Source organism: Equus quagga, chromosome 7 (assembly GCF_021613505.1).
Source record: "Equus quagga isolate Etosha38 chromosome 7, UCLA_HA_Equagga_1.0, whole genome shotgun sequence".
Taxonomy (NCBI): domain Eukaryota; kingdom Metazoa; phylum Chordata; class Mammalia; order Perissodactyla; family Equidae; genus Equus; species Equus quagga.
The window spans coordinates 38,494,900-38,517,952 of NC_060273.1; the positions used below are offsets into that span (position 1 = coordinate 38,494,900).

The 23,053-nt window shown below is 49.2% G+C and overlaps 1 protein-coding gene across 1 annotated transcript in view; it reads left to right on the forward strand.

The window, feature by feature from the left end:
• The first annotated feature begins 6 nt into the window (after positions 1 to 6).
• Positions 7 to 23,053, forward strand: part of CUX1 (cut like homeobox 1) — a 339,593-nt gene continuing 316,546 nt past the window's right edge. The window contains exon 1 of the mRNA XM_046667235.1: positions 7 to 706. Within this exon, the coding sequence (XP_046523191.1) occupies positions 371 to 706 (336 nt within the window). The 5' untranslated portion in view covers positions 7 to 370. The remainder of the gene's footprint in view (positions 707 to 23,053) is intronic.

Below are 23,053 nucleotides of genomic sequence, written 5' to 3' on the forward strand. Positions count from 1 at the left end.
CCCGGGGCCCCCGCAGACCCCGCGGCCGCCGGCTCTTTTGTGCGCCTGCACGCGTGTCGCGGACCGGCCCTCCGCGGCCCGGCAGCCCGGCAGGGGCGCTTCGGGGAAACTTGCGAGGGGTGGCGGGGGCGCACGGCGCGCGGAGCCCAGGGTGCTGGCGCCCGGCAGGCGCGGGTGCGGGCGGAGGGCTGCAACTTTCCCCGAGCGCAGGCCCCGCGCGGCGCCCCGGCGGGGGGCGCTTCCTCCCCGCCGCCCGGCCCGGCCGCCCTTGCCCCGCGCCCCGGGGCGCCCGCGGCCCCCAGGGACCCGGCCGCCCCCCTCGGGCCCTCTCTTCGGGGGCCCTTCCCTCCCCGCACGCCCCGCGGGCGCCATGGAGCGCGCGGCGGGTCGGTTCCGAAATGCCTTCTCCGATCGGGTTCTTGAAAGCAAAGCCCCGGGGACCCCGCTGGACGGCGGCGTGCCGGGCCGTGGTCCACGCGCCGAGCCCCGGGCGCCTCCGGGGGATCCTGCCGGGGCTCCCCGTCGGGGGCCCGAGCCGCCGCCGCCGCCGCGCCCAGGGGGTGCGTCCCCGCCTGCCACCCCCCACCCAGAGGAGCGGCGCGCCCTCGGGGTCCTCCCGGAACCTGCCAGCTCCGCGCTCGCGGCGCCTGGACAGCCCCTGGACTCTGCCAGGTGGATGCTGTGTGTAGCCGGAGCCAAGTTGAAGGTGAGCGGCCTGTGGGCCAGAAGCTCCCTGAGCCCTGGGGGGCTGTGTGTGGGGGGGGTGTCCGCGGTTTAGGAGGGCCCCTGGCTGGCTAGCGCTCCGGGGGGGTCCTTCCGTGTCCCCGGGGGACGCTACTGCTCCCAACTCGAGATGTGCGTGAGGGTGAACTTGGCTGAACTTTCCTACCCGGGAGGACGGTGATAGTGACCCCGCGGTACTTGTAGGAGGAAGAGCAAATGAGGTCCAGATGCAGACCTGTATAAAACCCAGCGGATTGGGTTGAAACCTGTCTCAGTGGAGTCTGACAACTTTAATTGTATGTGCTTGTTTTCTGCTCTCGGCTGCGTGAGAACGATGAAGCAGGCTCCCAGGCGTTAGGAAATTTCTTCAAAATTCTCGCTTAACTAGGAAGAAGACTACGTGAACTATTTCCGATAAGATTAAAACTTAAAGGAGTTTGGGTCCTTATTGACTAAAATAGATTACTCCAAAGTGTCTATTGTGTAAATTAGATTCCTGGATGTAATGAACACAGCCGAATGGCATTTTTGATAAATTGGTCTACCCCGTTTTAGTAAAAATAGCTCCCTTTTATCATAATTTAATTCCTGTGCTTACTGTAAAACCCGTTGTGGAGTTTTAAGAGACACCCTTAATTTTTTTTCCCCCCTTGTCTTCTTAAATGTGACATTCGAGCTTAATATCAATGAAGTTTCTTTTTTAAGCTTCCTAGCAAAACGGCCTGGGAGATGGGTTTGGTTTCCAGAGAGTTATTAGTTTTAGGCGCTCTTCCCTGCCCCCCTCCGGCCCCCGCCCCCCCAGCGATTTGCTGCTTCTTCAGGGTATCCTGAGGACGGTTAACTGTGTAACTCTAGGATTCGATTGAAAGTTTCTTTGTCAGTTTATGTGAATGAACGTTCAGGTGTTCGTCTTGAATAGGAAAGTCCTTTATCTGAGCATCATTCTCGTTGCTGAGCACCCGTTGGCTGTGGGTGGTGGGTGACGGTCTGGCCTCAGATGCCACTTCATGGCACGTTTGGAAACTTCAGTTGACTATGGAACACGAGAGTTCAAGTATAAGGCGAAACTGCTTCTTCCCCTGGGCGCCGAAGAGGCCTTTTGAGTTGATATCTAGTTTAGCGTCATCTCTGTTCCCACAGTCAGTCAGCGAGCCAGTGAGACTGCAGCTTGAAAAGAGAGAATTCATTCCTTTCAGACTCTTCTCATCTTTCCAGAACCCTTACGCTGAGGTCGAGTTTCCTGGAGCCCAGGGTGGGGTTCGGCATTGCCACCTGAGGGGGACAGGCTGCTCTCAGCTGGACCCAGGTCCAGTTCGAGACTTCAGGGTCCCCGGGGGGCAAGATGAGGCGGTGGTGCGCCTCTCCCTCGCCACGGTCCTCGGGGCTGCCGGCTTGTCCCTCTGCTTGGTCTGTCCTGAGGCTGCCTTGGGACGGGAACGGGTCCCCAGGAAGAGAGTTTCTGAAGACGGAGGTCTGTTTCGTTTCCTTTTTAGTCCCAAAGCCTGTGGTCTGGAAGTTTCAATGCCCTGGTGTTGCTAAGACTAGTTGGACAAGTTTTTATCCTACCCTAGACTTGTAAAAACCAGACTTATTTTTTAAATAAGAAAAACACCATTGTATAAATTTTCCTTTTGAATACACTTTTGAAAAGAGGACATTTTAGAAAACAAGCTCATATAGCTGTATGTTAGTGTAGCTTTGGGGATGCGGCCTGCCGCCGAGTGGCTTTCCCTGGGGGACTATTCCCACATGGTGCCTAGCGTTTCCCTGGAAGGAGCTTCTGCCAAAGGGAACTTGAAACGTTTTCCTCGTTTTCAAAATAAAACAATTTCAGTTTTGCTGAAAAGTCCTTTTTCTGCTTGCTTTTATTTTGTCTTCTGTTATGGAAGCGTGTATGTTACCGACTCTTCCCTGTGAGAATTATATTATTTTGATTAAAATATGCATCCCCTCTAGCAGCCTTTTTAAGATAATGAGTAAACAAATGGAAGGGTCCTCCGCAGCTGCTGTCTTTGTTTCCTTGGTTCTTTAATATCAGTGTCTTGGAGATTGGATGTGGGAAGGGGTCATCATCAGTTGATTAAAGTTTTTTTTTCTGTGTGAAACCATGTGTAGGTTTTTTTTTTTTTTTGAAGGTGCAAGTCAGCGAACGGAGGGAGTTATGCAACAACTCCTGATACAGTCGGATCCTTAAAGACCCCCTTCGCCTGTTTCCTCAGTCCCACATATCTCCCGCCAAGAGTTAGCTACCTGAGAAAGATGAAAAGGGGACACGTGGCCAATCCCTTCAGGAATTCTTCTGTCCCACTGAGCTAACCTTAAAAATGCTATCTGGGGAGCTGATTGAGCCCCAAACCTTTAGTGGCAGTTGAAAAAGTCCTCTGCTCTGTTGTATACAATTAAAACAAACCCATCGGGGTTTATGCAGGAGTTGTGCAGAAGTGAGTCTGTGCTCTGTGGCCCCCGCTCCGGCTCTGCCTGTAGCAGTCCAGTCAAAGCTGCTCCTGAGGCTGGGCTCACATTGCATCTTAGGAGAGAAAACAAGGCTCAGGGTAGAAAATCCATATTCGTTTCAGCTCATTTATAAAGCCCGAGGAACATCTGCAGTGAAATGAAGGAAGGACAAATTTGTTAGAGGAAAACGTGTGCATTTTTTAAAAGAGAAATTCATCATGTGAAAAATCCTACAGAGCTAGGCCAGCTTCCTACCTGCGCTTCCATTTCATAGAGTTCACACATTTGGCCTCATGTAAGTTTCACATATTTAAAAGACAAGTGTGTCTGATGAACCATAGCACAAATGCCAGCTAAAAGTTACTATAAAAGTTAGTCTAATATCCAGGGTCATACATTTATTTTAGCATCTATTTAAAAACCTGTTTATTTAATGTCTTAACTTTTTAAAAAGTATATACTTGCTTTCCCTGTGAAAGGTCTGATTTTTACAAGTAATTGTCAACGAGAGTAATCTGTGTATCTCGTCCTGTTTTGTCTGAAGCTCTGCATTATGGCTACAGAGAGAGAGTTTGGGTTTCCACTGAAATTCCCCTGCCTCTGATTGTTTAAACCAGACCCTTAATCTTATTTTAACATACTTAAAATGTTCAAAAAACCCGGAAGAATTGTTTTGTATAAGTAGCAAGTGCTTGTAGTTTAAACACTCAAGCAATTCTCGTATCTAATTGGAAACAGGTGGAATTCTTGGAATCCTGTGTTTGAATCTTATTCTCGCAAAGCAGAGAGACACTTCTTCCTTATGGCCGTTCATTCTGTTGAAGCTGTTTGAAGAGGGGCCCTGTGACCTCTCACTGTGCCCCGCTCCTGTTTACCTGGACGTTCCAGTCATGCTGGGCATTTTAGGGACCGGACGCCTGCATGTTCCGCGTGGGTACCCGAGAGAACTGTGCATGCAGATCGTGGGGTGAAAAAGGAACTTTCGTGGCATAATTAGGCAAGCGATTTAATATCTGTATTATGTAACTTTTATAGCGAAGAAGTTGCGAATTCCTTTGTGATTTCTGATTGAATAAATATTTGTTGCCATGAGCGTTTGGGGTACATATACCCTGATAATGACTTAGAATTCAAAGAAACGGCTTTCCCCAAACGTTCTTCATTTAGAGATTTAAGCTTAAATAACAACCAAAAAAGATTGGCTAGGAGGGTATTTCAGTCACATATTAACGGTGGGGCCCTCTGAATTGTCTAAATCATTTTTCCTATTCTAGTTTTCAAAGCCGGCTGATAGCTTCAGTTTTGCTGTATGTTTAAGAACCAAGTTTTGGTTGGTGTTGATTCTGTCGGAGAGGACGACTACGATTTGTATTGAGCTCTTGGTCCTGGCACAGTTTTGGATTTGCTTTTCAGCTGTCTTCTGAGAAAGCTGGTAGAGGAGAGTGGTCTTCGGCTGCACAGGAGGTGATCTGGGACTGAGGGGGGACCTGCGGTGTCACCCTCATTTGCGCCATACCTGAAGCAGCTTTGAAGCTGGACAAATGCACCTGGGCTGTGACTTAAAGAGTTTTAAAAAGTGCTTGTGCTCCCCTGTTCACGTAATATGACACAGTTAGAAAACATAACGAGGGTGAACACCTCTTTCTGAAAGGCATCGGATTTGTTGCAAAACCTGTCAAGAACCTCTCCTTCGAAAAGTAGATGACTCTCTAATAAAAATAATTCTAATTCTTGCTGTAATTAGATTCCAATAGGACGATGTTAGTGCACAGAATGAATGTGGTCGATTTCTTCATTTGAGTCTGAAGGCTTTCCTTTACTGCAGGAGGCCCGGGCGGTTGGCGGAATTTTGGTGTTTATTAGAGCCCTGGGCTATGGGCAGCCCAGGAAGTTCCTTGGACGGGATTGGTACAGATTCCTACTCAGAAGACACCCTCTTCCCCCCATCCCATCCCTGAAGTTGTTCCTCAGGAATACCAGCAGACAGGTGACTAGAAAGGAATGGAGTCAGGAGTGTTGATTCCTTTCAAGGATTTACCTAACGCTGCAGAGCTGCTGGAAGAATAGCCAGGTAGGAGATGCACACGAAACTCACTAGGTTCTGCTTTCTTTCATTAAAGCATTTGTGGAAACAAGTTAGGAATACCAACCAGGTGGCCCATAGCTTTATAAAATATGAGAGGCCGCTAGGTCTTGCCTATGGCCCACTCAGCTGACAGTTGAGATCCTAGATGCTTTTGACTCTGTGATTTACGATGTTAATGTCGGAAGAAATCAGCAGAGCTCTCTCTCAGGCTGGCTCTTAGTACCGCCCTGAGTGTACCAGCGTGGGGGCCTCTTTCCTTAAAGACATCTTTCTATGGGGCCGTGTTTATTCAATAAGTAAAAGCACTTAATGTTTTTTAAAAAGTTATGTATGTCTGTGAGTTGTTCCAAGTTTGGTTAAGGGAAAAACAAATTGACAAATTAGCTCTTTCTTAAGTGAACATTGCAAAATTGTGAGAAATAGAATGCCATTCTTGCTGTCATTAAAATTTTCTTTGGGTGTTGACAGCTTTTTGCTAAATGTAGGATGTTCAGATCCTGTCCACCCAGCTGTAAAAAAAAAAACAAACCCAAAACAACAACCCTCTCCAAAGCTTCTTCCCAGTTTCCCCCAAAAGCAAGATAGTCTTTCTCAGATTGGATCTTTCCCCCTTAAAAATTGTTAGTATTTTATTTTCTAACATAGTTTTATGTTTTTAAGACCAAAAATCTGAATCTGAACTCACTTTAGGCCCTTTGCTTCTTCACTTGTTACTTGGGACCTGTGAGGGTCTGCCCTCCTGTTTTTAGGGAAGAAGTAGCTATTTAGATCAAAATAATTTGATTAAAGCTAGTAAATGACACCAGCGGTAAATCCTTGTCGTGAAGAGCCTGAAGCTGCAAATCGGAGCAGGGCCGGGGGGCTGTTGGTACAGGAAGGGCCGCCCTCTGCCCTCTGCCGGGGCGCTGCCAGCCCTGGCGGCTGCTGTCGCCACTGCCTGCCATTTCTTGCCCCTCTTCTGAGCTCCTTCTCTGCCAAGCCTGTCCCCCCACTTTGTTGTGACAACTGTTTTTTTAAAAGTATTTGTGGAGCGCCATTATTTTGAGATTCTTGGAAGAAAGATACTATGTAAATGAAAATTAAAAATAAATTTCTTGCTGGAGGGAGTTGTACATTTAATTTTTTGATTAGGTTTGGAAAAGACTTTTTTTTCCCCTTACCCTGAAAATAGGAACATTCTGTTGCTCCTGTCACCATTTTTGCTTCTTTCTGAAAGGTGTGGCAGACAATGGTGAAACACGTTCTTTATTGTCTACTTTTCACCTTCGTAGCTGACCTGCAGCTTGAACTCATGCACAGTGAGTTATTTCTGTGTCACATTGTTCTGCTCTGCCCTCACCAACCGTGTAGACAGCAACTGCCCGTAGAACACACATCTTTTAAAGGGCAAAGATTTTGAGTTGCCAGCATGCAGAAATCACAGCTAAAATTATAAGTAGACCCGGAGTTCAGATTCCATCTTCTCTTGGTGTTCACGCAGCAGAGATGTTTATAAGTCTTAGAATTTTAAAACAGAAAACTGTGAGCACAGGAATGTTCATGTAAACCACTGTAGAAACATTAATTTACTGGAATTGCTTCATTTCAGCTGTACCTCAGCTCCTCGCTTACATAACATCTTGTGTTGTCACAGCGTTCAGCCAAGTAGGAGACAAGGTCAGGTTGGGAGTCTTGCTCTGCTCCATAGGCATGTGGGGGACCTGGGAGCCAGGCAGGAAGCCCAGGCTGCCTCAAGGCTCCCATTCCAGTCACCTGGTTCCCATGGACCCCACAGTTGCTGAAGAGCACAGAGGACCCCTGCGGTGGCGGAACCTGGGGAGCACTCACCTGGGAGAAGCCTCGCCTGGAGCAGGCCGTCCCGGGGGACACTCAGTGATCCCTCTTCTCCCCCACCTGCCCCTCAGCCCCGGCACCCCAATTTGTCAGCACTGACGTGGGATAGGCAGAGCAAGGCGACTGCCAGTTATGGTTGGACGTCATGGTCGGGCGTCCGAAGTGGTTTGCGATAGTTTTACGTTGCTTGGTGTTGGTATGTAATTATGCTGTCATTTTAAAACACGCCGATACTTTATTAAATCTTTCGTGTGTGTATGCAGTTAGTTTTGGGGGCTGCCCGTTGTGTGTGAGAGCCAAATCTTTCTAACACACACAAGCTGAGTTGTAGCCTTTACTTGTTTCACAATCGTCCGTTTGAAACAGGTTGCAGTCCGTTATAGATGTGGCTACCAGATTTGTCTTCCCAAACCATTGATTTTAAAATGTTGTTCCTCTCCTCCAACACCCACAGTGGCTCACTTTGGCACAGAATGGAGACCGCGTTCCTTAGCCCGGCAGGCAGCATTCCTTATGGTTGTGTCTACCTTACCTAAACCTTTTGCCCCACTTAGAAGCATCCCAGATTCGGGCTCAGTTTGGGAGACTCCCTCATCCTCCCTCTGCGTGTCTTGAGTGTGGAGCCTCATTTCATGCACTCCTTCATTTCACCAATGCCGTGGGAGCCCCGTGCACCAGGCCCTGGCATGCAGGGTGGGGTAGCTGTGGTTCCCACCCTGGGGGAGTGGGCAGCCTTCCGTGGGCAGAGATGGACGGGGCGGCTGGGCTTCAGCTGTGATAGAGCTGTGTGTGTGAGATGCTGGGTGGAGGGGCAGGGAAAGCTTGAGCTAGTTCTGTGCGCCTGGGGAGACGTGGAAGAGAGCGTCTTCCAGCACAACAGTTGGGGGCTGGCTGGTGGTCTCCGAGGCGTCCCCTCTGAGCCCTGGCTTCCCTCTTTGGTATTTCCGATGGACCCCACTGAGCACCCACCGCACCCTGGCCGTCCTTCCCACTCGTGCTTTTGTTCTCCACCTAGTGATGTTGTGCACCTGCTGTTTCTCCCCACCCTCTGCTGTAGCACCCACAATTCTTGGCACCCAGGATGTCCTCCGGTGTGAGAACTGTGGGCCTCTTTGAAGGGAGCAGTCCCGTGTATTCTGACTTAGGACTCATTCAGCTCATTAACTGAAGAGTGCCAACGGAATTCTTTTCAGGATTGTGGAAGACAGGTGGGCTATTTAAACATGGCTGGATTTGGAAAGCTACTGATAGGTACGCGCCGACAGAACACATATTTCTTCGTTATTCCCATTTATTAAATTCCTTCTTTGCAAAGTGACATACACATTGGTTAAAATATACATAATTGTCTTTGTGGCACATAAAATGTAAAAAATTCCCGTTTTTAAAAATAGAAGGGGGCAGACAATTCTTTGACAGAGATTTATTCTCTGGCTCTGCTCACAGCCCAAATGGGAAGAAACTTCCCCACGTGAACAGGGAAAGTGGGTATCGTAATGATCAGGACCAAACCAGCGCAGGAGAAAGCGAGTTGCAAGAAACCCGACTGTTTGGGTGTCAGCCCTGGAGAGATGTTCCCTGCGTGCTCAGCCCCGGAAGCTGCCCCGTGGGTCTGGCGTGCGGCTGAGCCAAGGCTCCCGGCCAGCCCCCTTTCAGAGCTGTGGCCTTCACAGCCTGTGAGCTTTCTCTGCTTCTTCGTTTACAAAGAAAGTACCAAGGGTATTTTTGTGGTGATGACGTCACTGTCTGGCTGCAGAATCATTTGCATGGATTTGGGGAAGTGAGGGTAGCCAGGGCTGCACCCACGGGGCCTAAGAGGAGCCACAGACCCCATGTCCAGCGTGGGTGGCTGATGCAGGGTGGGGCCTGGCGTCCACAAGGACAGGGAGGAGGGAGAGGAGCTGCCCCAGGTGGGGGAAGAGGGTGTGCTCCTTGTGGGATATATAGGATTTGGGGGACCTGGGAGGAATTCGGGGGCTGAGCCCTGGGGGAAGGGAGGGTGAAGCTCGGTAGAGAGGTGGCTGCTGAAGTTCAGACGGTGAGCTGAACCCTGGGGTGTGGAGCCTGTGGAGGGTTCATTTGTGTGTTGTTGGATGCTGGAGTGTGGCGTGATTTGCGGGGGGAGCGCTGAAGAGCTCATCCTCGCGGGGGGCCCCCACCGCCCTGGTCTTAGCTCTCCCAGTTGTGGAGCCAGGACTGCTCCGATGTTGAGTACAAGGAGGCAGAAAGAAGGAAAGCGTTGCTCGTAGTGCTGGATTCCACATATTGTAGCTGGTTTCATGTCCGCTGGCGACAATACAGAAACTTAAAAAAAACCCTCTTTTTTTTGTCTATCCACCACGAGCTATCATTTCCTTAGTGTTGACCCTGGGCAGTGGTTGTCGCAGCTCCTGCTTTCTTTCCTGTCACCCACACAACAGCCCCCCGGGGAGGCAGGATCCGACTGGGAGCTGGGGAGCTGGCGAGTGGAAGGTGGATCCGTGGGGCTGCTATGTGCCAGTCCGGTCCCTGCTTTTCCTGCTGATCCCTGCTGTCCTGAGGCCTGCTCTCAGTAGAAGTGGTGGGCTGGCCATGACAAGGTCATGGGGGGACTCAGCAGGGGGCCCCTGGTTACAGGCCGCCCTAGATGAGCTCTGGGGTGGGATGGGGGGGTGAGTCGCTTAATGTGAGCAGCTGGAGAGTGGACTAGAGCCTGTGAGGTGGATGTGAAGGCACCTGCGTTGACTGGTGGGTGGAGCCCTGGGTGAGGCCTCGCTGGGGCCAAGAAGTTTTCTGGAGCCTCCGCTGGCCCAAGGCTTCAGTTGGCTCATAGGGAGAGAGCTCTGCCAGGTGGTGCTCCCTGGGTGAGGGACACTCCTGCTGGCGAGCTTCGCCCGATGGTCGGATGCAGTGTTGGCATCAGGCTGGGAGCAGCCCTGCTTAGAGCCCCTGCTCTCCCTGGTACTCTAGCTGTGCCGACAGTGTGTCTGTCGGAAGAGTCACAGGGACATGGAAGGCTGGAGAGAGGCCTGGTAGTGGGTCCTGGGCCTGAGGGAGGGAGGGACCTGGTGGTGGACAGGCCACCACCGCCCAGCAGGCAGTTCCCTGCAAGCCCAGCCTGGGGCGCGGGAGTGTCAGCCAGGACTCTTCTCTGAGACTTGGGGCCTGGCACTGGCGTTGGCCACGATGGGCTGCTAGATAACTTGGATTTGCGGAACCCCATGGCGGCCAGACAAATCCCCGCGCTCTCCGCCCTGGGGGTCTGGCTGATGGAGTCACTGCAGGGACACTGGCTCCAGATCCGTTCAGACCCAGGCCCCCCACAGCACGCACTGCACAGGGTCTCTGTCCGCACATGACAGTGGCGCTGGGGTGAGCTCAGTAGGAGACCGGCTTTATAGGGTTCTGCGGGCGGGCATTGTCCGAGAGGAGCCTGGTCAGAGGACACTCCTTAGATCTTAGCTTATTTTCTTCCAGGAATTACCGTGGAGAAACGGAAGGTTTGGGCTGCTCGGGATTTGGGTGATTTTTTTGCATGCCTGACTTTTTGCGACAATGCAGCTTGTTTTGTAATGAAGTTCTAAAGTTAATAAGAAAACAGGCATGAAGGTGCGCTGGGCTCGGGAATAACGCAGCATGTTTGAGGGAAGTTGTTTGCAGCTTGGTTTGTTTTGGGAACAACTCATTTTTTTTCGGACTGGTGGGGCCATTCATTCGTTCACTTATCGAGCGAGTCTCCGTGGTGCCCGATGGGTGTGCTGGGTCCTGTCCAAGCCCCTGGGTGCCAAGAGGAGTGAGCCCCCAGCCCTGCTGGTCAGGGAACTGCAGGACACACAGAGCGCCCCCCCGGCGTCAGGTTACAAGGGCTGGGGCGTCTGATGTGTGGGCAGGCAGGTCAGCTGCCTTGAAGGATGGGCCTGGGCTGTCTTGCTCCTCTGACTTATTTCATCTCCTTTGGGCCAGGGACTGGTCTACAGGGCATGCTCGGGATCAGAGCAGCAGGAAATCCCTGCCCGCAAGGAACTTACATTCCAGCAGGGGAGACAGACAGTAAACAGGAATAAGTAAAGTACAAAGTGCCCAGATTTGTGTTTAGAAGGATCCGTCCAGAAGCCCCTTATGAAAGGCTGACCCAAGGGTGTGGAGGGAGAGGAGGTAAAGAACAGAGCCAGGAGGTGTGAAGTCATGGTCCAGGAAGAGAGGGGCAGGGCTGGGCCCAGGAGGGGAGATGACAGAGTGCGTGCTTGGAGGCGAGGGTGGCGCCCGGTCGAGGTGGCCGTGGCAGAGATGGGGCCGGGTCAGTGGCATTTAGACTGGCGCTGGTAGGGGAGGCTGCAGTGGAGGAAACAGGGTGGGGAAGCTGCTGTGGAAGGGGCAGAGAGCAGTGCATGGACGGAGGGTCTTCAGGGTACAGTTGATGCTGACCGGGACTGGCGCCTGGTGCTGCCCTTCCAGAGGCAGCCCTTGCGCACGGCCGCCTGTCTGGGCCGCCTGGGTTTATTAAAAGCAGGTGGGGTGACAGGCCCCAAACTCAGGCGTCGGGTGTGACTCAGATGTGCTTGGAGTCAACCGAGTTTCTTTATTCATCCCTATTTGCTCTTTGTCATTAATCCTTTGTAATTCCCCAGTCCATGATGTAATTTTAATGGAATTAAACTTGAACACTTCAAAATTATGTAATTAATTACGTTCGGCTTCAATTACAATGACTAATTATAGTGCGATACCTGGTGGCAAGTCAGGTACGTCCTGGGTGGGGGGGGGTGTGGTTCGTGCCGGCTGGCTATTAGGATGGCCACTTTCTGTTCAGCCTGGAATGACTGCCTTTGGGCTGCGCAGGGTGCCTTCTCCTGTGGCCATGAGCAGCTCCCTGGGACATGCTGAGGTGTGAGACGAGTGGGAAGAGAGGGAGGAAGGGCGGGCGGGGGACAGTGCGGGGAAGGGAAGGGTCGGTTGGGGATGCAAGGGCTCGAGCTGGTTTGCAGGCTGCAGAGGACTCCTGCTGGGCCAGTGAGCTGGGGTGGCTGGAGGGAAGTGAGGGCACTGCTGCGGGAGTCTCTGTCTACTCAGGGATGTGGGAGGGAGGCTGCGTTCGAGAGAATGTGAAGGCTTCTAGAACGGGAGAGACAGTTCGTGGAGAAAGGAAAAGGTGGGAAGGTCTTTGACCTTGGGGTGCAAGAGGAAAGTGGAAGCCAGGTCTAAAAATGTTCCTGTGTGCCATGAATTCCAAGAGGCCAAGGGCGCAGGGCTTCTGGGACCGGTAAACTGAGCCCCAGCTGCCGAGGCTGAGCTTTGTGTTCGTGGACCTCCTCTTTGCAAGTAGCGGTGCTTTTATTTTGTGTTAGGAGGAGGGCGTCTTGTGAAGAAATCTTCACCCCAGTTGCCCGTTGCCCCTAAAGCTGGGCACTCCCGTCTCCCGCCGATGAGGGATGCACAGACCCTCCCAGGATGGGGAGCAGTGTTTGCACGAAGGTGGAGTGGCCGGGCCCTCCCTTCCTGTCCCTGAGCAGCCGCTGCTCGCCCTTCCTTGTTCCCCAGGCACACCTGTTGTCCAGCTGTTCTTCCAGGGAAGCTTCTCGGAATGGACTTGAAACAGTGGTGCCCATGTGTGGCATTCAGTGGCCAGCGTCCTGTTTCCGAGAGATACCTGTTACTTATTTGACAGGCTCAGGGCATCTTTTCAAAAGCTGATCCTTAGGTCTCAAACTAGAGCGGTCTTCATGCCGTCTGTGAGTCTCCTGGTGGATGTACAGAGGGCGCTGCGCCAGGGAGCACCCTGTGCAGAAGCACAAGCTGAAGCCCGTATGTGGGGTACAGCCATTAGGATGTCTCAAAGTCTTACAGACTTCTGTTTTTAAGGGGGAGTGGGACTTGAAAACGTCCGAGTCTACAGCTAGTTTTCCATTTTGGGAGGCATGACGGCACAGAGCACTCTTGGAAAGAATTTTTTTCTGTTGAACATGCTGCGTGTTGTCTTGGTGCAAAGGGCAGCTCCCTTGACACAAGGCCTATACCTCTGTTCTGTTACTTTGTATTTTTTAAGATAAAATTCACCATTTTAAAGTGTACAATTCATTGGTTTTTAGTACATTCACAGTGTCATGCACCCATTACCACAGTCTAATTCCAGAACATTTCCAACACCCCAACAAGAGACCGCATACTCGTTAGCATTCACCCCAACCCCGCCCCGCCCACATGTAACCATTCATCTACTCTCTGTCTCTGTGGATTTGCCTATTCTGGCGATTTCGCATAAAATTGGCATCATACAGTACAATCACATCTGGCTGCTTTCACTCAATGTAATGTTTTCCAGGCTCATCCGTGTTGTAGCTGTCCCGATACTTCATTGCTTTCTATGGCTGAATAATATCCTGTGGTATGGACGGACCCCGTTTTGTTGATCCATTTATAAAGTGATGGGCGTTTGGGTTGTTTCCACTTTGGGGCCGTTATGAACAGTGCTGCTGTGAACATCTGTGTGCAAGTTTCTGTGTGGATGCGTGTTTTCATGTTTCCTAGGTATACGCTTAGGAGGGGAATTGCTGGGTCATATCTGGTAACTCTGCAGTCAACTTTTCCAGTCTGTTACTTTTTGATCTCTTATGTGTAACTCCTCTCCACTTTCCATAGTGCTCTTTGTTCCAGTGTCTTCTCTTCGCTCTGGTCTTCCAGACCCTTCCTTGGGTTCCTCACATGGTGGGTTGCCTCCCTTTGGAACCGCTGTGCTGTACAGATGGATTTGTGGAAAGGCTGCAAAGCAGTTTGAGAGCAGACGCTGTTGGTTACCCACCTGGGATCTCTCCCCTCCCTGCCTGCCTTCCTTGTCCCCCAGCAAGGGGCGTCTCTCCTGGGGAGGAGACTTGAAGTTTCTCTGAACTAATCCTGGTGGTGCCTCCTCCTGGCCGGGTGTGGTGGGCATTTAGCTTTGTTTTGGCTGAGAGAAGGGAATGTCAGGTAGCGCGGCTTATGAGAATGTGCATCTTCTCTGATCAAAGGAGATGAGCCAGGACCAGCTGCCATTTTCTGGCTGTGAATGAACATGCCTGTGGGTGAAGAGGCTGCCCCGGCCTGCTCCCACCATCTCAGCCCTCAAGGGGGGAGCCCTCGACACGGGGCAGCTGCAGAGGACGGCGGAGCAGGAAGGTGGAAGGAATCTGGGCCCTCAATTCTGCAGTCGCCCTTGACCCCAGCTTTCCGTGACGTGAAACAAGAATATTACAGTGAAAATCCGGATCCTAGACAGTCTCTCTTGACTGCTTTGGCTGGGCGTGGACCTACAAGTCCTGTTGTTGAGACGCTCTGGTCCTGGGTGAAGCTCGACTTCAGAGTGTGAGAAGAAAAGGGCTCTCTAAGCTCCCTGTGCTAATAGCAAGCAGAATTCCCTTTGCTAAGCCAGATGTCCCTCCGTTCTTTAGATCCGGCCAATAAAGCATTAAGCAATTAGAATGGTTAATATTCAGTTAAGTATAATTAGAAGCTGGTATAAGTTGTGAATGAAATTGACGGGTTCCATAAGTTACAGCAAAATCCCAGATCTCTTTCGGTTGTGTGTGTGTATCTGTGTGGGTCTGTCAATTCAGATAGGCGGGTCGTCTTACCTGCTCAGGGGAACAGACATGAGGGGCTGTTACCAGCTCAGCCCACGGCGGTTTTGAAAGTTTAGGAACATCTTGCCAGTTGTTTTACTATGTTAAGGGTTGAAATCCTTAAGTCAAATTGTAAGAGTTTTAACACTATCATTTCTACACCATGGGTAAGAAAAACCATATCCGTGTTTTCTGCTTGCCTTCGGGGGATGTGTGTTGTGTGCGTGTGTGTGCACACACGTGTGTCACCCTGCGTGCATCACTCCTCAGTTCACGGCACATTATGATTCATCTTATTAAATTATTTTCTCCTCTATGTTCCATCCCCATTTCTAGTCCCCTCCCCTACTCATTCTGGTGTGTTTAATATGCCTTTATATGGATGTATCCTTATAAATTATGTGGCCTGTTTTGTATGTATGTCTAGTTGTAATTCTTAAGTATTGTGCTGTAAATCTTTCTCCCCTTCTTTTTCGCTCATCACTGTTTAGAGATCCATATTGCTCCCTATAAATTTCATTCATCATGATAAATTCACGGTAGCTGCGTTGGCTCCGTCTTAAGCATCCACTTGTCTCAGCTCAGGCTGCTGTGACAAAGTGCCATAGACCAGGTGGCTTAAACAGCAGACATTGATTTATAGCTGACAGTTCTGGAGGCTGGAAGCCCAAGATCCAGGTGCCAGCAGGGTGGGTTCCTGTTGAGGACCTTCTTCCTTGCTTGCAGATGGCTGTGCGCTTACTGTGTCCTGCATGATGAGGGGATTGAGGAGGAGGGAGGGAGCTCTCTGGGGTGTCTGTAAGGGCACTGATCCCATCATGGGGCCCCACCCTCATGATCTCGTCTAAACCTAATCACCCCCAAGGGCCCCACCTCCAAATACTGTCATCTTGAGGGCTAAGGCTTCAACAGATGGATTTTGGGGGCACTCACTTCAGTCCGTATGCTACCTTAGCTTACATGTCCATTTCCCTGGGGGCAGACCCCCTCGGTGGTCTCTGACACCCCAGTGCCTTGGGCATCCTTACACACCTATCTTATTGGATGTCCAGGAGTGGCTTCTTGAGTCCCAGGGCGAAAAGCGTTCTTAATTTCACTCAGCACGGCCAGATTGCTCCCCAGAGCGCCTGTGCCCCTCCGCTGTCCCTCTGTCTAGAGCCTGTCATTCTGATGGTTTCAAAATGGTGCTTCAGCATCGGGTAAGTTTTCTCTCATCACCGGTGAGGGTCAGACTTGTTATAAACCTCATTTTATCCTTGTTAGCTTTCCAGATTTTCCCCTTTGTAAATTATCTGGTATATATTTTGTCCTTTTTTTCCTTTAAATAGTTTGCCATCCTTTTGTTGATTTGCAAGAGTTCCTTCTATATTTTACATGCTAATCCTGTGTTGGTTTTCACTGTGGCAAGTTTGTTCTCCCAGTCTCTAGTTTGTCAACTGTAGTGTCCTTCAATAAATAGAAAAACTTAATTTAGATAAAGTCAAATCCATCAGTTTTTTACCCTGTGTTGTGTCGTTTCAGTCTTGTTTGAGAAAATCTTTCCCCACTCAAGATCGCAAAGATGTTCATGTTTTGCTAGTCACATAGATTGGTCTGCATTTATTCTTTCGGTGGGAGATGATTTTCGTGCAGCATGCCCGGTAGTCAGTTTTTTGAGCGCTGCCTGCCAAACAGCCATCTCCTACCGCTGATTTGGGAAGTGGCCTCTGTCATGCCACACGTCCCCGTGTACGTGTGATCTGTTTCTGGGGTCATTCTTTTGTTCCACTGCCCTATTTCTTCTTGCACTGGTACCATACCATTTTAATTACTGTAGCTTTAGACCATTTCTTAATTTCTGATCGGGTGAATTTCTCCTCTTTGTTCTTTTTCAAAATATCTTAGCTACTCAAGGTCCCTTACCCTTTCATGCACATTTCTGTCAAGTTCCCTCTAAGTTCTGCTGGAATTTTTACTGCATTTGGAATAAATATACAGATTAATTTTGGGGACAATTAAACACTTCAAGTTGTGCCATCCTTGAACAAGGATATTTCTCCATTTATTTGTCTTCTTTCTCCATAAAGGTTTTGTGCAGTCTTTGTTAGATTAATTCCTAGTTGTTTATAGTTTTTGTAATGTCGTGAACAGTGTCTTATTGATTTTTAAAGAAAACTTTCTGATTGATTATTGTGGTATAGAGGACAGCAACTGGTTTTTGTTTACTGATGTTGAAACTGGCAGGCCTGCTAAATGTCACTAATTTTACTGGTTAACTTGATTCTGTTGATTTCTCAGGAGACAGTCTCATATGCAAAAAAGTGACCCTTTTGTTTGCTCCCTTCCTTCCACCGCTTATTCTGGAGTGCCTCGTTTTGTCATCCGGAACCTCGAGGACTCTGCATAGTGGCGGTGATGGCCTGCCTTCGTCTCCTGGTCTCAGAGGGTGTGCCTGCCGGAGAGTTTTAGTGGAAGCTTTAATCAGGTTAGGGAACTACCTTAACTCCGTTTTCCCTAGTTTTCTGAGAGTTTTTGTCATAAACACAGGTGTTAGCCTTTAGCAAATACTTTTCCTTAAAATCTATTCGTGTCCATGCAATTTTTATCCCTGGTCCATGAATGGGCTAACATTGATTGATGCTGTGATGTTGAATCATCCTTTCATTCTGGGATAAAGTCTTCATTGTCTTGTACAATAAAAATACTGTTTGGGGGCCGGCCCTGTGGCCGAGTGGTTAAGTTTGTGCACTCGTCTTTGATGGCCTGGAGTTCAATGGTTCAGATCCTGGGCGTGGACCTACACACTGCTCATCAAGCCATGCTATGGCGGCATCCCACATAGAAAAAGTAGAATGACCTACAACTATGTACTGGGGCTTTGGGGAGGGGAGAGAAAAAAAAGAAAGATTGGCAACATATATTTGCTCAGGGCCACTCTTCGTCACCAGAAAAAAAAAAATTGTTGGATTTGATGTACAGTTTTCAGATCTGTGTTATTAAATGAAATTGGCCTATAATTTTCTTATCCTTACCCAGTTGGAATTGAGGTTATGTAAAATCGGTTAAAATAGTTCTGGAATCATTTGTACAAGATGAGGATTATCCGTATCTCCTTTTGGTAGGGCTCACCTGTAAGACCGTTGGGCCTGAGACAGCACGTGGTCTGGGCGGCCTTTCCCATCTCACCTGCCTTGTTGTTGGTCTGTCCAGGTTTCTCTGTTCTTACACCAATTTTGGCATTTTATAATTTTCTAGAAATGTATCCATTTCATCTAGGTTTCAAAACTTACTGTTGTATTATTGGCCATAATGTTTTTGTTATTTTTTTACATCTGTTTTTAGCTCTAGCTATTTCTGATTTTCTTCCTACATTCTCCATTTCTGAATTTGTCTAAATTTTTCGTTTTTATTTTCCATCTCATATGGAATTCTGTTTACCTTATTAATCGGTAAAAGAACGGCAGCTTTCACTCTTTTTAACTCCTTGTCTTTTTTGTTTGCATGGCTGATTGCTCACCTTTATTTCACTGTCTCTGTGAGGCCACTCTCTTCTCCTAACTTCTTTTTTTGAACGCTCAGCTTTTAATTGAATTCTTTCTTGTCTCTGATAAATGTATTCAAAGCCGTAACATTTCTTCTGTGTCACTTTAGCCGTATTCCACAAATTTTCACACGTAGCGATTTCATTTTTATTCAGTTTGTAATTTTGTTTTCGGTTTGTAATTTTCCTGATAATTTCCCCTTTAACCGAAGGGTTATATAATAGTATATTTCCTAGATTTTTGACATTTTCCTTTAATAACTTTTCCGATGTCCATTTTTATTGCATATTATCAGAGAACACAGTTGACATGATGCCGATTAGTTTGGACTGTTTAAGAGACCTTTTTGGTGTGTTTGCTTATGGCAGATTTTTGTAAATGTTCTATATGTGCTCAAAAAGAACGTGATTTTTGTTTGGGTATATTTTTTCACTGTGTGTATTATTTTGAGCTTATTCATGTTACATGAGTCTGTGTCTTTGCTAATTTTTTTCCGATGGTTTTCACACTTGTATTAAGGCTATCATGTCAGATGCATATATGATCATGTCTTTTTAGCTTCCTGATTTCTTGTTCCTTTTTCTGGTGTCTTTGTAGACTCTTCATCCTTTATGATGTTTTTCACCTTAAATTCTGTTTGCTTTGATATTAAAATTCTTCTTCTTTTCTTTTCTTTTTTTGTTTCTATTTGCCTGATAAAGCTTTGTCTCTTCCATTATTTCCAGTCTTTCTATAGCCTCTTGCTTTAAATGTGTCTCTTATAGATATACCATGCAGGATTTTGTTTTTTAAACCCAGGCTGAGAGTCTTTGATTAGTGGATTTAACTGGTGCACATTGATGGTAATTGTGATTATATTAGGACTTATGCAGTATTATTTTGTTTTCTTATCCTATTACTTTTGGGGGGTATCTTTTCTTGTATTATTGGGTTGAATTTTCTTCTGCTGGATTTTAAAATTGTGCGATTTATTTTTATTCTTCTAGAGTTCAGAATCTGGATGGTTCCTGAAATTATTAAAACCCATTCCTGTGTTTCTTTATTCCCGTCAGTTTCTGAAGTTTGTCCATATCTGTCCCATTTCCTGTGCCCGCAGCCTCTCTCTCCTCTGCTGGTTTTTACGGTGCACATCTTGAGTTCTCCTTCAGTGGCTCCGTTAGCTCTGCTTTCTCTGTGCAGGCTGTTGGGTTAGTTGGTCTCTCCTAGTGTTTCTCCTTCCGGCTCTTCTCCCTGTGACCCAGCTGATCCTTTGCCCCTGAGGGGAAGAGTTAAGGCCGCAGCTTATCAGCCCAGGAGTTTGGTGGAGAGGGGTGTGCCTTAGGCTAGAGGGCTTGTGGGGTTGTGGGGGTGGGGAGTGTGTGTGTGTGTGGGGGGGGGGGGCACATGCGCACGCACAGTTAGGCCCCTCAGGACCTCCTGGGGCCCTACTCCAGTCACCTGTTTTCCTGGGGCTGCCTCCCTCCGCTGTTGTTTTGGGATCACCCTGGGTGGGGGAGGTCACCCTCAGAGATTCTGATTCTGTTAGTCTGGGGTTGGCGATGGTATTTTTAAAAAGGTTCTCATGACAGGAGTGGGGCACGGTATAGCCTGGCCATGACTTGACCGTCATCGAAGTTGGGAGCTGGGTACTTAACGGGTTCTTTTACTGTTTGCGTCTGAGGTACTGTCTGTACAGCTAAAATTCTGACTACCTCCTGGCTAAGACCCACTGGCCCTGCCCACGGTGTGGCATAGAGGCTGGGGCTCCGGGCCCTCTCCCAAGCCTGTTGGAAACCTAGCTCCTTTCTACACACAGTTCTGATAGTACCACTGATCTGCTTTGCAAGGTCCTAACACGTTAAAATAGCAAATGGGAAGCAGGTGAGGGAAGTTCTTGTCGGCTTGAGAGCAGGAGGAGACAGAAAGGCGGGAGGATTGCAGGCAGGGCTGTGCCTGTGTGGGGGAAGGGGCGGGTCCCCCGTGCGGCTGTTGGGGATGTAGGGACTCACTGCCGCTTTCGGCGCTGACCTTCGGTAGGATTCGAAATGACTCCGCGATGTACCTGGTGTTTGCACCAATGTCGTCATGAATGTCGGGGCCAAGCCCGAAGACAAGCACTTCTTTGGAAAATGAACTTTGGGGAGCCTCTCCTCCACTCCTTGGGCCAGATCCACAATGTCCTGTCACCTGGAAATGGCAGCCCTTGGTGCTTGAGATCGAGGGGTTGTCTAGATGGCCCGCCTTTGGGATGTGCCCAGAACCATCAACTGCCCACCCCGAGCTGAGGGCGCTCTGGCCTGGGCGGCCAACAACCCGGGTGCCTTGCAATCTCTGCTCTTCCATTTGTTAGCTATGTGCTTCTGGGTGCTTAACCTGCTCCTCCGTAAAATGGGGCTGGCAAAACTCCCTGCTTTATAGGGGATTTGCTAAGACTCCACTTAGGACAATGCCTGATGGACGTTCCTAAGTTTTTTTTTAGCCTCAAAATGAAAGAGCCAAGGAGACTATTGTGGTATCAGCAGCTCACCAGCGGAGCCCTCCTGGTATTAAATAAAGCATGACAGTGGCGGTACCCAGCCTGGGAGGTCGTGTGTCACAGTGTCAGCATCAATGCCTGGGCCGCCCGGGTCACTGGGTGCATCTCAGTGTTGTGTTAGTTACTATTTTTACTTCTTTTATGCTTTTCCCCAGAGATTTTTTCCCCTTACATGATTAAAAATATCTGCTTACACGTTAAACCCAATTCATTTTGAATAATGTATTTTTTAAGGAAGCCTGCTTCTGGGTGTGAGTAACTTCCACGTCAGATGATCAGTGGGCAAATGAAAAATGTGAGTCACACGATACTTGCACCTTTGATTTTTCCCATTTGGTGGCAAACTTCAGTTTCAAAGTGGAGGTCTTCTTCCATCCAGATGGCAAATGGATTTTTCGGAGGAAGCAACTTGATTCTTGATGTTGATTGAGACGAGTAATTGTTTGAATTTTCTCCTCCTCCGATTTCCTCAGCCTGCTGGGCCTCCACGGGGCCAAATTGAGTTCAGAATTTACCATTCTGTGCAAAGTGAGGCTCTGTGCTAATGGACTGTGCTTAACTCTAAGGAGGAGAACAATTTCCAGTAGCTTCTTAAATGTATGGCACGTAGAAGACCAAATGTGCAGAGACCGACAGAATCCTTGTAAGGTGTCCTTCTGTCTGGAGAGCTTGCTCTCTCTAGTGATTGCCGACAGCGATGAGCAGGACACAGTGATTGTGCCCTGTGACTTACATGTTGGGCTCTGCGTTTTGTTTTCTTGGCCAAGATCTTGAAGACTGTTTCCAAGTAGGTGTTTCGTCCCTGGCAGCAGGTCTGGGGGCCCTTGCGTGGTCAGTCCTGTCTTGTTCTGAGGGAGCTGAGTGAGCTGTGGGAGAGGGGCAGAGGGTGAGTGTTGGTTCATCTTAGCCTTCCCTCCTTTATCATGTAGTTTGAATGGAGTGGCAGGATTGCGTGAATTTCAAACGCAGCAAATTCATATAAAACACACTTTGATCTGACTTAGATATATAATGGAGGGAAACGTGAAATTTGGAGAAAGTGGTACAAGAGTTGTACCAAGTATGATCAGCAAGGATATCAGAAGCAGGGTCAGAGAGGTCACTGTTAGAAAATCTTGGATGACGAAGACAAAAGAGCTCAGTGCCAGGCAGGGGCCCAGGGCTGTGGGAAGGGCCCAGGGCTGCCCTTCCAGGCCTGGCAGCCGCGGCCCGCCTCTGGGGAGGCCTGAGCTGACAGCCCCCTCCGCCTGCCATTCTGAACCCAGGTTGGAGCCAAACTTCCAGGTTCAGCCTTTAGAAAAGGGGCATGGGTGAGAGCGGCTTGGGAGTAAGACAGTTAGAAGGCAGAATTCACACTTTTTCTTGTGGTCCTTATGGTTGTCACGGTTGGGAATTGTTAAGGAACAAAAAAGAAAAAAGAAAGTTCTACATCTTGAGTGTATTTCATTTGAAAATAAAAGTTGTCTAAAGGTAGGCATTGTTTTTGCATCTTTTCTTTCTTTCTGAACACTTATCACAATTCTGGAAGGCTTAGTATTGAGAAGCACCAGCCCCGTCCTCATCCCGCCCTCCGTCCCCGCACCCGGAGCCTCTGTCCGTCTCGCTGGCCCCGGCTCCTCGTCCTGGCCTTTTCCGTGCTGGGTGCTTACTGCTGTGGTGCTGTGAGGTACACCAGGATGCGGCCTCGCCAAAGTCCCCTCCTCCTCTCTCCCCTTCTTCTCGGAGTTGTCGTATTTCTCTTTTTGGGTCAATCGATTTTAAAATACTCAGTGTTTGGATAGCTGCATCTACGTAAATATTAGTTTTCTGTGTACGAACCTAATTTATGCCTAAACTGTCCTCCAGCAATGTAAACCTCTTACAGTGTGGGAACCTATCAGATAGGTAAGTTTCATCTTTTCTTGGTGACACCTCCCCCGGTCCCTTGTTCTTCCGCTTCAGCTGGGGTGGCTGCTGCCAGGCCCGGGGCCCCGCTGCCCTCCTGCTCCCCCTCCCCGTCATTTTGGGACCTCCCTCGCCTCTCTCTTCTTTGGCTCCCCTGTCGTCTGAATTCTGTGGTTTTATCTTTCTCAGTTAATCTCTCCTTCGGGGGGGATCTCCTCCAGTAGCTTCCTGTTAAGGGGTGTCCATATCTGCGGCCCAGTAGGGTCTTCATTCTGTCCTCCCACCATCGCGGCCCAGGGTAGCATTCCAGGCTGGAAAGCAGTGCCCTCGGGACCGGAAAGATGGCCAATTGTTCTAGCTTCCAGGATTCCCCTAGTCCAGGGCGGTCTGTTTTCCCGCCCTTTTGCTGTTTCTCTCTAATCCCTTTGAGAGGCGTCGTCGCCGCCGCCTTCGCCTTCTCGGGTGC